The sequence below is a fragment of the Genypterus blacodes genome, unplaced genomic scaffold, assembly GCF_046128005.1.
Source record: "Genypterus blacodes isolate CSIRO-AG114 ecotype Tasmania unplaced genomic scaffold, CSIRO-AGI_Gbla_v1 ptg000031l_1, whole genome shotgun sequence".
Lineage (NCBI taxonomy): Eukaryota > Metazoa > Chordata > Actinopteri > Ophidiiformes > Ophidiidae > Genypterus > Genypterus blacodes.
In genome coordinates, this window is record NW_027466844.1 from 15686 (window position 1) to 29780 (window position 14095).

Below are 14095 nucleotides of genomic sequence, written 5' to 3' on the forward strand. Positions count from 1 at the left end.
AACCGTGCAAACAGAAACTCCCAAAGTAGTTCTCCATAGCTTGTTCTAACTGACCATGTGAATGCATGGATCAAATATGTATCTAATGCGTGGATAATATTGTGTGCTTCTCGTTGCAGGTATCTTGTAAGTCCGAAGAATATCAAACAGCAATTGTGATCCAATTTTCACCCAGTTACTGTGTCCTCAAATGCACCGCCACACTGCGTGATGAATTCATATAAACCAGTCTCTTTGTTTTACGTCAATTTGATGAAATGTGAAGTAGTTAAGAAATAAACAAATTTAAGCTCATGAAGGTTTTCAGGACTCTTCCATACATAAAGCTCCAAAAGACTCCGAACCCTCTTTTAAAGTGAGGACGACACCCAGTGGTTCTTGAACAATATAGCAACGTTGCTAAACGTCAGATCATCATTAGGCCGCCAAAGACTAAAGTAACAATCCAGGTGTATGTAGAGGTGATGTTTTGACTCTGGAAGTTCTGACGTGTTTTCATCCCTTTATTGCCTTGTAGCCCAAATTAAGAGGACACATCTGGATTCCATCCTGAAGACCTAGAATGGCTCACTCTCAGATCCGTGTGAAAATTCTCCCCAGTTTCCGTTGTCTCTTCGATAAAGCGGTCCAGGTCAGAGTCGAAGGACTTGCCCCGCACAAAAGTATCCAACTGAGGTCCAAAGTTGTTGATGACAGAGGGATTAATTTCACAGCTTCTGCCCAGTACAAAGCAGATGAAACTGGGCTGGTGGATGTCTGCCGTGCTGCCTCTGTGGGAGGAAGTTACACTGGAGTGGAGCCCATGGGTTTGTTTTGGGCCATGGCCCCAGAGACTCCGCATACTCAATTCCTGAAGAAGAATGTGCTCAGCCCAACACTGGTGGAGATACAAGCACTGAGTGGAGACACTGGTGAGCTCCTGGCTTCTGAAACCAACGAGAGAGTATACATGACAGAAGGGATGAGGAGAATACAAGTGCGAGAAGGGAGAATCAGAGGAGTCCTCTTCATACCTCCAGGCCAGTTGTGTTCTGCTCTTTCTATTAAGATGGAGGTGAAGGTAAATACATGAGGGAATGACGTTATTAATTCATTTACATTTTCTTGTTCTCTCCAGGTAAAGGTCAGTTTCCAGCAGTTCTAGATCTGTATGCATTTCGTGGGGGTGTTTCTGAAACCCGAGCCAGTCTGTTGGCAGGTAAAGGGTTTGTGGTCCTGGCTCTGGCCTACATTCGCTACCAGGATTTACCCAAAAATCCAGAGAACTTGGATCTAGAATACTTTGAAGAAGCAGCAAGTTTTCTGAGGAGACAACCACAGGTTAGTACTGGAGACATTTGAGTGTATTCTGGTTGTATATTGTTGAAATGAAAATATATCATAAATGCACAATATCAATTAGGAAGAATGCAGAAATTGGCCCCACATATGTGTAAACTGTGTCATTGTTGCCATCTACTGACTGTTTTCTGAAGTTGTAATCATGATAACAACAGGGTCATGTGTGAGGTTGATCCTCAATGTTGTTGGGCACACAGCTGGCAGCTATACATCTAGTAGTTTTTGAGAATGAAAACCTTACTGTGAACAGCATTAATCCCAGATGCTCTGCTCAGGTCCTTGGCCCTGGGATAGGCATCATATCCATGTCTCACAGTGGTGCGTTGGCTCTATCAATGGCCTCTTTCCTCCCTGGGATCTCTGCGACCGTCTGTATCAATGGCTGCAATGCAAACACTGGGATTCCATTACACTACAAAGACATTGTCATGCCTGCGCTTCTTCCTGTCATTGAGAATATTAAATTCTCAGACTCTGGGATCATAGACATACGTGATGCCACACCAGATGCCACATTGGAAGAGAACCGGGAGTCTTTGATCCCGATAGAACGTTCCAGCTGTCACTTCCTGTTTGCCGTTTCTGCAGACGACCGTAACTGGAACAGCAGCTTTTTTGCATCGCAGGCTTCTGCAACACTGAGACAACACGGCAAAGAATCTGTTGAGGTGGTTGAATACCCTAAAGCTGGACACTTTTTGGAAGTTCCCTACCTGCAGTTTTATCCCTCTGGGTTCCATGCAGCCGTAGGGCAGGTGGTGGCGTTTGGCGGGGAGCCTAAAGCCCATTCTGACGCACAGCTGGACCTGTGGGAAAGAGTCCAGATGTTCTTCAAGAAACACTTGTGCACGAAAAATGCCAGCATGTCAAGTGCCTTGTAGAGTAAATTGCAGTGCCTATTAAAGTGGAGTCTCATCCCTCTGATTAGGGTTTGATTGACAGAAAACGCACAAGTTAAAGCAATGAATTATTAGTTTTTTGTGCCTGGTTCTATGTAGGTATTATTAACCCCTACGTTTGTAAATAGAATAATTTTATTTTTCTTTCGTGTTGGTTTGACAAAATAACTTATTTGAAAGTTTTAATGGGCACGTTACTGTTGACATTTATATGATAATTAATAAAATAATTGAGTTTATATGTTGCAACCCAATTGTTCTGAAACTGCACATATGTAATTTCATACATTTTCTTACTGTATAAGAAAGTTAAGGCCATTTAAAATAAAGTACAGTACAGATTTAGTCCTGTAAACTCACTGTGTCGCCCTCTGGAGGCTGTGTTGGAAATTTAAACTTTTGATATCTCCTAGGCCGAGATAAGGACCATGAGGTGATTTGACTGCTTACTGTTCTCTTATTTGTCTGGATATTGTACATATCTCCAAATAGCAACTATTTGGTAGATTTTAAAGGCAGAAAAGTATACAACACTGAAGATTAAAGATGAAAGTAGGCAGTACTTAGGTTCAGATGTGCATCATGCAGACAAAACACCTTTGTTAACCTCTAATGCTGAAACATAAGATTAGATTTTTATTAATTCAAGCAAACTGTTACAGTCAACAGTTACATAAGTTACATGGTTTACAGATTGATGTCGTCTTATTCTTTTTCCTTTTAAACCAAGGTGTCTGCCCCCCCACCCCCAACCCCAACATAGAAACAGCTAATCCATACAAGCGCAGGCAAGTAAGTAGTAACAGCACGATACATTCATCAACTCAACGATACGTTTTGTACAAACAATAAGGCAAGTAGACGAAAGAAAAACATGAGGATGGCAGACATTTTCAGTGAAATGAGCCAAAACAAGGCAGAATGGATCCTTCATGTGTTTTTTTTTGTAATGCTTCAAAAGGCAGTGTTGCACAAGTGTGATTCTTTATTCGGCTTCGGAATAACGGTTACGGCCTTGGACCAAAACGAGGTAAGCCCCCCCCCACAGTTCCTCCCTCTCCCCCCAGCTAGTGGACACGTACGGAGGAAAGGGGGATCTGAGGGGAAAAGCTGCCTTCAGTGGTGTTCAGTGGTTTGTACCTGGTGTTGGTTGAACACGTCTCAGTGCGCGGCTTTCATCATCATGGCTGGGCTGCTCAAAACTGTCATGTCCACAGGCTGTGTATTCCTTTGAGAAAGAAGAGGGTGTCGGACGATCACCTGTCCGCACTGGGTCCGTTTGTGAAGAATTCCGAGTCGTGTGAAGATGAGCACAAGACAGATAAATCCAATGGTTCAGTGTTATTCTCTGACATTGTCCTCGTGTCAATGTACCAGACACACAGAAGCTCAGTCTCTTGGCATACATTTCCCGGGGGGGGGGGGAGGGGTTAAAGGTTAAGATATAAATGGATGTACACGCGCACGCTTTGGTTAAAACCAAAACGCTGCCACGTTTTTCATCTTCACCACAACCATCCAACAATCGTCACGTGACACATTTACACAATCTTTTCATATTTTTTCTCTTAAAGTGGTGAAGTCGGTCCTGATACGAGGGGAGGAAAAAACAAAAAAGGACGACCCGGCGAGATCAGATCTCAGCTGGTGTGCGCAGCAGTCCGCTCTCCGTCGCTGGCGAGTCGTTTCCACGCTTAAATCACAAACTGTTTCAGCTGAAAAGGTTAAAAGAAAAAGGTTTTTGAAAAATAAAACCGCATTCATGTAATGCCATGTCCAACCACCAGGTGGCAAACTCGTACCAGAAACCTCTAGATACAAACAACATGCCTTCATATTTTCCATTTCTATTTTCTTTTTTTTTTTAAGTTCTAACATTGACACGCAACTTTGTTCAACGGATCAGAAACGGGAAGTGGTTCCTCTTCAAACAAAGTCTTCTTCATGTACAACAATAGTGAACGTTGGGAATTTCCTAAGAAGTCCAGCGAAAACAAGGTCGTGTGGTAGTGCAGAGAAGGACGAACGTGAAGACGCTGCGGACGAGGCCGGCGTGGGGATTCGCCCAGAAGCAAACCACAGACACAGAAATATGACGAGATAAAAGGACCCGACGGAGGGAAGTGTGAAACCATTTCTCTCTTCTTCTTCTTCTTCATCAAAAAAAAAAAAGAGACTTCGACGTCTAGCCTCCGTTGCCTTGCTGCTCTTGTCTCCCCGAACTCCGTCGTCACTCCATCCAGTCTCCTTCGTCGAACTCGGACTCGTCCTCGGAGTCCGAGTACTCCACGGCGATGCGGCGTGACAGGATGGTGGCCACATCGTTGCCCACCCGCTCGTGCTTGGCCTCTTGTTCTCGTTGCTCCTCCACTTTCCGCAGCTGTATGCCTGTGGCGGTGCAGAGAGGAGAGAGAGAGGAAACTTAGCAGGAGAGTTTGAGGGAGGGAAAGCACATTTCTGACACTTTTGTGAATGAGATTTGATAAGAGGAAGAGTTTGTAGTGTTTGGTCGGTTCTTCTCTATATCTTCGCTTTAGTTTGGTGCTAGCCGTTACGTTTTTATAGTAATGACTACACAAAATACTTCATGACGCAGGCTTTTGCCTACACACACAAGCAGCAAGACAAATACTACCTTCTGCTTTATGTAACAAACCCTCCCATGTGATCAGGGAGGGCAGCCTCAGCGCCTCCTGTTATTTTTCTGTTCTCTTATCTTGCAGGTGTAGTTTATGGAAACTGGACTTAATGTTTAGTTTTCAACTTTGCCATTCAGTCACCATGTTTACACACACACACACACACACACACACACACACACTCAACACACACATTTACGTTTCCGTGTAACTACCGTTTGCCCCTTGTTATAATTGGACCTGACCCACCTTTACGGATGGCTTCCAACAGGACGCTGCGTGCGTCGCTGATAGGTGGCAGGTTGGTGGGAGGGTGCCTCTTGCTGCCCATATCGTGCATGGTGGTGTGAGGCGGCGGGGAGGCCATGGCTCCTGCTGAGGGGAAGGCTGGAACAGGGGGCGGGCCTGAGAGACAGGGGGAGGAGCTCCGCGCTCCGGGCAGCGGCAGAGGCGGAGGCGGCGGAGGAGGAGGCAGTACGTTCCCGTCCATTTGGGCCGAAGATCCCGAAAATGGGCCCTTGTCCAGGACCTGCTGGAGACGGGCTGGAGAGGAGTGGAGCGGGGGGGCCACGGGCGGAGGGGCCGGGTGGAGCACGCCCGGCGCAATCTGAAGGGGGGCGGGGGCGGGGGGGATGGCCGGGGAATGCTGCTGGATGGGCAGGGGAGGGATCGGGGGAGGAGGGGTGCCCCGCATGCCTGTGGAGGGCAGAGGGGGGGGCGGCGGGGGCAGAGGGGGAGGCGGCGGAGGGGGAGTGTTGGAGTTGTGGCCGGCTGTCCGGGCCGGAGACTGAGGTCTGCTGTCGGAAAAACCTGAACTGGAGCTGGAGGAAGACAGACAGACAGACAGACAGACAGACAGACAGAAAGTCAGCCAAAGTATATGTGAGGTACAATCTGCATCCAAACCTGTAACCCAGATCTAAGTTCTGACAGATTCAAACTAAATAACAAAGTCCTCAACCACTATGTTTCCTAACCAGTCCACCAGGTGAGGAAGTACAGATGAAGGTGTTCACTCCAAACATTATCAATGTTTCATTCATGCGCAGGTAAAGGTTCTGATGCTGGGTCTATAACTCTTACATTAGGATCAGCTGATAAACGCACCAAAGACTTCTACACACGTCTTTGATTAGGTGGGAGGGCGAACTGCCAGGATGTCAAACTCCAGGCTCAAAGGCACAGCCGACAGCCGAGCGACGAGCGCTTAAGGCCTTGATGTGACTCATATCAAAGATGGAACATTATCAGTAATGGCCGCTGAGTCAGACTGGAGCGGCGTGGGTGGATGGAGCCACTACAGCCGAGACGTCGCCTCACAAAGACTGACAACGCACATCACATCGCAATCAATTTGCTACCCACAGAGAGAAAACGCTCCAGACAAAAGAGAGAGAGAGAGAGAGAGAGGGGAGGGAGGGAGGAAGGAAGGAGGGGCGAACATTTCCTCCCAGCACACTAGAGGCTGTGCAGTATCTACACTAATATAGAGTTAATGTACTGCAAAAATGGAGACGCTTTGGGATCAAATGAGAAAATGAGGAACAAGGGATTTGGACTTTAAACGCAATACAAAAGAAAGCCATAAGTCAGGGGGGAGACAAAGACAAAGGTAAGGCGACATCACCGCTGCGGGGACGTTTAAGAATGGATGGGATGCGTCTCTGCTGCTGCTGCGGCTGGAGGTTAAATCGTTCCCTCCGATCGCACGGGGACGGGAAGAGATCCTGTAAAGCGCTCAGTGGCCTTAACGCCGCATCGATCCCCCCACGTTCTCTCTACCTCCTCTGCCGCCGCCCCCACCCCCACTCGTTCAAATGGAGCGGAAAAGCAAAGAAACGATCAAAGAAATGTCCAATCTTGGGGACGGGGTCAGGTTTTTGTCCCACCTGAGCACAGACGGCGGTTTGATCTCTCCCAGTGGGTGCATGGGCGGCGGCGGCGGGGGGTCGTTGGGCCTGGAGTACATCCTGTCCCCGGTGCGGTTCAGCAGCTCGTTCATCTGGCTGTAGGGCAGCGCCGCCAGCGAGAAGGTCCCGTCCAAGGAGTCTATGTACCCGGGAGCCCTGGGCAGAGGAGGAGACGTGGAGGTGAGACACCCGCCGCCCGCCGGCCCGCCGCCTTTTCGCTTCAATGGAACTTGGATTGTGGCTTACCTGTTGTCGTGGTAACCCGCCGAGCCGTTGGCCTCCCTGTGGTTGTCTTCGGCCATGTCCTGGGCCAGCTCGGCGCCCAGGGCCAGCTTCTGCCACTCCTTCTTGCGGTCGTGGGGAACCCGCGGAACCTTCTCAGGCTCCTGAGGACGCTCTATAGCCTTTATCTTCAGAGGGCGCGGGAAAAAGGACGGTCGCGGACGCGGGAGGAGACAGTGGCGGGACAGAGAGAGAGGCATCAATACACACACTAACACTCCATATCTGACACACTCTCTATTAAACTACACCTGCTGCGTGAAAAGTGAAACTATACTAACCAAAGCCTCCTTCACAGTCACTTCTCCTACACTAAACAGTTTTGTGACTCGAGTTTAACACACGCTGGGGCTAAAAGGACGAAACTAAGCAGTAGAAATCACACACACACAAACACACATATATCAAGCGTTGTATTGCTGTATTTTTCACATACCTGTCCTGGAAGGTCTAAGTACCTGTAGACCTGGTCGTACATGCGGGGATCCTGCAACTACAAGAACAAAAACAAACACCACAAGAGAAGCACCAGGGCGTGAGGGTGAGGGTGATGGTTGGTAGGCACAGGATTCAACACAACAACACCGCCGCCGCTGCCGCACACGGTGACACGGCAGGTACAAAAAAACAAGAGCCAGCGGGACAAAAGGGAGGAGAGAAAAAAGTGCTGTTAAACAGAAAAGACATCAGCGTGGGGACATCACAATGGCAGGCATGACGTGGTGCACACACACACAACAGCACACACACACACACACACACACACACCCACCGCAAACGTATAGGAACACGAGGGGAAATAACAGAGTTGAGCTTTGGCGCAAAACAGAAAGGAGACCGAGGTGGAAAGAGAGAGATTCCGCTGGAAGAGCCACGCAGACTACAAAAGGTGTGTGTTCAAACATACGACAGCTCAAGAGGGACAGGCTACAATAACCACACACACACAAGTACAATCCAACAAAAAGGTACAACAACATGGGATGTAAACACAGGGATACTAAAAACAAAAGACGTTTAACATTCATGTAAACATTCCGTTCAATTATTCTCTTTCAGATGTAAAGATAATAGTTCATGTATGTAATCCTGACAAACTCACACAACAAATCTACCTGCATCAGCATATTGAGTATTAAAGTGTGTATCAGGAGTTTACAGAGGTGCAGTACATTAACAGATGACATTACTGTGGAAAGATACGGTTCCATTCTACATTCTATATACTCTGCACTGCAATCCCATTTCCATTAACAGCAACACCGTGTAGATAATGTGTTTGTGTGTCTGTGCCTGTGCCTGTGTGATTGTATGTGTGTGCGTGTGTGTGTGGCCTTTCCCCACATGAGCATTTCTCGGCTCCAAACCTTGAAACGAGAAACGTAATTACCAGAATGCGGCACTGACACCGCCCACCCATAGCGATCGATTCCATACGTTACACGCGCTTCTTCCAGGGTGTACAGTGTGTGTGTGTGTGTGTGTGTGTGTGTGTGTGTGTGTGTGTGTGTGTGTGTGTGTGTGTAACACGTGTGCTGCGGATGAATTACACTGGCCGACAGGTGGATGATTCAAAGCGACACGGGTCTGAGTGCGGCATCTTCCCCGGGTTTTTGCTAAGCGATGTTGATTTCCGCCGCAGCCCACCTGCTGCTGAGGCCGGCGTGGGCGAGCGCGGGAATAAATCCTAATGGTAATGCACATTGATTAGGTTCTGATTCATCACAGCCCATTAGGCCTGATGAAGGCTTGGCTCGGGCTAAGCCTCCTGTCTCTCTCTCTCTCTCTCTCTCTCTCACACACACACACACACACACACACACACACACACACACACACACACACACACACACACACACACACACACACACACACACACACACACACACACACACACACACACACACACACACACACACACACACACACACACACACACACACACACACACACAGAGGTGAAATAGTTCTTGAACCGAAGTAGGAAGTTATACTGAAATAGTGATAATTATGGGATGTGACCATGGAAGTTCAATCGGATATTCCCAGGAGGAACAGGAAAGTATGTATGAATGGAACTGTGTGTTGTTTATTTATAACTGCCCTGAGATGAGTGGACAAACACACGATAGAGGGTTCAGACGTGGGTGTGGCGAGTGTGTGAGGGACGCTGTGATCAAGCATGGAACAAGAGTAGAAATAGAGGATCTCTGTGTGTGTGTGTGTGTGTGTGTGTGTGTGTGTGTGTGTGTGTGTGTGTGTGTGTGTGTGTGTGTGTGTGTGTGTGTGTGTGTGTGTGTTCATACATGCACACACATACGTTTGTTTATAAATGCAGTTAGTTTTGTGGGGTCCTACACCTCTGGAGGGTGGAAATCTGAGAGTGTGTGTCGTGCTGAGTAAGCACCGTGTGTAATATTTATAGATTTATGTTGTGCATTTTTTGCATGCTTACACACTGGTCTGTGCGTGTGTGTAGGTGTGTGTTGTTAAGACCGACTCAGCAGAAGTGCCGCTATGCTCCCCCCCACCCCTCGGGGAGGCCCGTGACCACTGGGCCACCCTGACAACACACACACACACACACACACACACACACACACACACACACACACACACACACACACACACACACACACACACACACACACACACACACACACACACACACACACTGTATTTGTACAGTAATTATCAGACTACACAATTTTTTAGTGGAGGGTAAACAAACTAAAGTAATGATGGGAGAGTAAAGCGTGTGTATTAATATCTGTAATCATTAAGTGTGCAGCCGTGTGTACTGCATTATTCTATTACGCTGCATTATCATAAAGCCTCATGGCCGTATTCAATAAATGTGTTTACATGGCGTGGAAAATGGCAAGCAAGCAAAGTGACAAAGGCTCTCGCAAAGACAAATAGTTTACCAGAAATCCAGAAGAGTCATGGAGATCTGTAATGATTGGATCTATTTTTACGTCCTCATCATCTCATGCTATTCTCGCACGATTACGCATTTTGCAGACTGTAACTAGCTGGTTATCTGCTGGAAAATACAGGTTAGGGCCGAGACAGAAGTTGAAGACGAGGCAGGTTTGTTGATGGTTGTTGATTTGGGAATTTCATTGACAAAAGCAGTGGAACCAGCTCTGCTCCAACTAAGCGACAACTGCCATCACACACACACAGACGGGGCATTTACAGGTCTGTGGCTCAGGCGTCACAACCGATCATTTGAGTGTGAGTAGTAGTTAGTCTCAAACACCAGACAAGTGCTTAGCAGGCAAACACGTCATCTAACCACCATTCCAGCGTGCCGCTACAGTGAGAGGACGGACCTGAGATGCCCTGCTGTTAGTGAGGCGTGGACTCGGTGACTGCGATGTGATAATTGCATTATTGCCAGGCAACAATACAGTACATAAATAGGTTATAGATGGTGTTTGTGCAGTGATGGTTAGTGTAAAGATTGTTTCAGCAGGGGGTCCAAGATAGTAGAGGAACAATTTCCCCCTTAAGAAAAAGCAATAACAACAACAACAAGAACACAAGAACAGGCTCCTGCTCTCCTGCCCGGGAGGGAAACAGGGGTGCAGTCAGGGGGGGGGAGGGGGGGGGCAGTTAGTAGGGGGGGGGGGGGCTCACTTGTTCAGATCAGAGCAAACCAGATGCAGAACTAGCGGAGGGAGGGAGATGAGAGATAGAAGGAGGGCTGCAGGCCAACACGCAGGGAGCAGATGCTCTGGTGGTGGGGCAGGGGGAAAGACGGTCTTACCTCTGCGGGGGCGAGGAAGGGAGGAGGGGTTTCAGAGAGCTCTCTTATGAGGCCCTTGGGACACGCGTGATAAGGCATTTCCAGCTGCACGGAGTTAGACACAACAGAGAGCAGGATTCAGGGTCGAGCACCAAGCAGATAGACCAGAGGAGCTCCAAGATAGAGAAGGAGATCACAAAGCTCCACCCAGGGCACCGCCGCCGCTAACCCATTAACCGCTGAGATCTAACGCAACATCACGTGTGTTCATACAGCATACGCACATGTGGTTTATGAGGAGCCAGCGCTCTCATTCCCACTGGAGCGTCTACGTGTGGGTTAGATTCTTTGTTCTCTGACTGAACTTCCTTCATTTGTCCTCCTTGTCCTTTACTAATCCCCAATTTCCGCCATATTCTTCGGTGTGTGCAGAACGGAGTTAAGGTTGAGGTGAAGAGTTTGTCCAACCTCCTTTCAAAAATCGAAATATATTTAAGGAATCCTCAAAAGGTGAAGCGGGCCTGTGGTGACAGAGACGGAGGTGGGCAGCGGCGGCGGCGGCGGCCCACAGCGGGGAATCAATCAGTCCCGGTCGATCTACCGTCTTACAGATTTCGAGTCTGACGTTTCGGTCTCTTGGTAAGGCCGAAAGACCCGGGGTTGCTGTGGTAACCAAAGCACGAGGGGGGTAATGGACTGGAGAGTTTTTTGGACAGGACTCAAAGCGAAAGTTGTATCTGGAAATACACTCTGTATACGGAGGACGGATTGATTTGTGTGTATTGATAATCCAGACACAAACAAACATGTTGCAAAATAGATAGTAACTTAAACAGACAATAGGTGGATCTGTTACATCTATAGATCTAATCCACAGTATAATAAATAGAGCTTGAGACATTGACACGTCTATTTGACAGATGTATGACACGGAGAGGACACGGATTGATTCAGACCTTTAAGCAGTGGGGCCGCTGGGACTCAGACGCCCACAGAATCTGACGCAGCTCATTTCTGCTGTGCCCGAGAACAAAAGAACAAACACGCCGGCTCAGATCTGAATCTCTTCCTCACCCTCATCATACTAACTCTGACGCAACGCTCCGACTGTTTGCTCCCTGTTCACCTGTTAGTATTAAAGATTCAATGCTCATGGTGGGTACATCAAAATGGGAATAATGGAAATAGCCGCCTTTATTTTGAAGTCATTTTACAGAAAAGGCTCCCCTACGTCCCCTGGGTATTAGATTAAAAGAAGGAACATTTTCAAACTTGCATTTTACAGCGTTGGGACCTTCATTCATCGCCTGCAGAGAACGCGTGGAGCAGTAACTTGCCTCCAGTCTTATTCCGTCCGCGTTCACGCCCATTACAGCCCACTGCAAACACCATTTCACTTGGAATTCAGTCACGCAGGTTTCCCCCCCAGCCCCCTCACCAGTCACCTGTGGCAGGCACATTTTTTTTTGGCTCATTAACCTGCAACAAGGAGAAACGGCAACGCTCCAAATACTCCAAGAGGACGTCTGTTGAGTGCTGGAATAAGGCTGCAGCGGGAGGGAAACCTGCTGACTAACCTTCCCTCCGCCCGTGGGCCGCAGAGTTCCGTGTGTCCCCTCTCTCCACCTCGTTTTGCTCGCACTCTCGCTCTCTCTCTGTTTCTCGACCTACTCGCCACACACTCTAGTGTTAATGCACTGAGGGTGAGGGGGGGGGGGGGGCTAATGAGATTAAGACACTGCAGGCTTCCTTTCCCTTTTGTCTGGTCGTCCTTTATCTCTCGCTTCCAATCCAGTGAATCCAGTGGATGTGAGGCTGCGTGTGAGGTCTAGGCTAACTACTGCTTACTACAGGGGAGACCTGGATGTGTGTGGGTGTGTGTTTGTGTGTCACTGGATACATAGGACGGGGATGTGTGTGCGCGTGTGAGTGAGACAGCGTCTATAACTCGCTTTTCTCCTTCCTCGCTCAGATTGACCGATTCTGCACGAGTTCCACAAACGCGCATGAACTTCCGGCCCGTTTTGCTTTCGATCCGCATATACCCAGCGTTTATTCGGCTCGACGGCGAGTCCAAACCGACAAATTTGTTTGTACAAATCCTTTAATCCTGGTTTCCATGAATGTCTCGGGGGGGCTTTTTCAAGGGCTCTGTGTGAATGCCAGTGCGGTGAGGAGGGAAATGAACTCACGCTTTATAAAGATGATCCCTGGCTGGGCTTTAATTAGAATGAGAAATCAACGGATGGAGCTAAAGCTGCGTGTGCTCGTATCACTCTAACCCCCTAAAGCCATCTGCTATTGCCAATGAGCTGTTTGCTAAACATGTCAGCTTTTCTACGACTGAGTTTTGGTTTCTCATCCCGCTATGAGGCGAATGAAACTAAACTATAAACCCACTGCAGCACACACACACACACACACAGACTATATACACACACACACACACACAACCAGTAACCTCATATCCACCAAGGAGCCATTCACTCGTATGAGATCTTGGTGGAGAATCATCTTCCATATTCCTGGCTCACGTGACTGTAACAGCCTTTGATTGGCTGTGAGGAGGTAAAATGTGGAGCGTTCCCCTCAGGGAGAGAGAGAGGCAAGCTGGTGCCGATTAGAGCCCCTGGTGCTCGGGACGGGAGACCCCTACGTGTGAGTGGGGGGGGGGGCTCGGCGCTCTGTCATCTCAAATTTGTTGATGGAGGCGTCGCATCGATGACGGAAGAGCTCTTTCATTTAACGTGTGCGGGAATGTCTGCGTGTAGAAAACCCCACATAGCAGGCAACAGTCGCTACATTGTGTGTGTCATAATGCCTTCCTTGTGTGTGTGTGTGTGTGTGTGTGTGTGTGTGTGCGCATGTGTGTGAGTGTGGGTTGGCCCATCTGTTCTCCCCTGCATCTCAAACTACTAATAATTAAGAAGGTTGACTGGAGGAAGAGATAATTAGTCTGTATTTGGTGGCTTAATTAAATAAAGCACATAGACAGGGTGTTTCACTGTCTGTCACCCGAGTTACACAGAGCCTCCTCCGTGTTACAACAGTGGAAGAGGCCACGCCCTCCTCAAAGAGACCAAGCCCTCCCCGATCATCGTGTGGATGCGTTACTGTGACTTGACGGGGCTGCAGACGTACCTTCTGTTTCCGCCGCTCCTTCCTCTTGTCCTCCGTGTCCTGCAGCATCTTCTCCCTCCACAGGTCGAAGAAGTAGGAGGGGTTGGTGTAGAACTTGAGGCCCTCCTTGCCGTCGTCCCTGGAAAAAGGG

At 48.4% G+C, this 14095-nt stretch overlaps 2 protein-coding genes across 2 annotated transcripts in view; one reads left to right on the forward strand and one right to left on the reverse strand.

Moving 5' to 3' along the window:
- The first annotated feature begins 387 nt into the window (after positions 1–387).
- On the forward strand, positions 388–2489 carry LOC142994991 (acyl-coenzyme A thioesterase 1-like). The gene is made up of 3 exons (XM_076145863.1): positions 388–1019; positions 1118–1320; positions 1617–2489. Exons 1-3 carry the CDS (start codon positions 563–565, stop codon positions 2220–2222), a joined length of 1266 nt encoding a protein of 421 aa, XP_076001978.1. The 5' UTR covers positions 388–562; the 3' UTR covers positions 2223–2489.
- A 367-nt stretch (positions 2490–2856) lies between these two features.
- wasf1 (WASP family member 1) overlaps positions 2857–14095 on the reverse strand; it is a 37811-nt gene continuing 26572 nt past the window's right edge. The window contains exons 6-12 of the mRNA XM_076145850.1: positions 13966–14083; positions 10846–10929; positions 7508–7564; positions 7036–7199; positions 6769–6945; positions 5129–5700; positions 2857–4628 (exon numbers count right to left, since the gene is read on the reverse strand). Of these exons, the coding sequence (XP_076001965.1) occupies positions 4471–4628; positions 5129–5700; positions 6769–6945; positions 7036–7199; positions 7508–7564; positions 10846–10929; positions 13966–14083 (1330 nt within the window). The 3' untranslated portion in view covers positions 2857–4470. The remainder of the gene's footprint in view (positions 4629–5128; positions 5701–6768; positions 6946–7035; positions 7200–7507; positions 7565–10845; positions 10930–13965; positions 14084–14095) is intronic.

Excerpts from the sequence above, each read along its gene's own strand:
- LOC142994991 (XM_076145863.1), top strand. The coding sequence starts at position 563 with ATGGCTCACTCTCAGATCCGTGTGAAAATTCTCCCCAGTTTCCGTTGT. Across the intron at positions 1,020-1,117 it reads AGTCCTCTTCATACCTCCAG|GTAAAGGTCAGTTTCCAGCA; the intron begins GCCAGTTGTGTT and ends TGTTCTCTCCAG. Across the intron at positions 1,321-1,616 it reads TTCTGAGGAGACAACCACAG|GTCCTTGGCCCTGGGATAGG; the intron begins GTTAGTACTGGA and ends TGCTCTGCTCAG.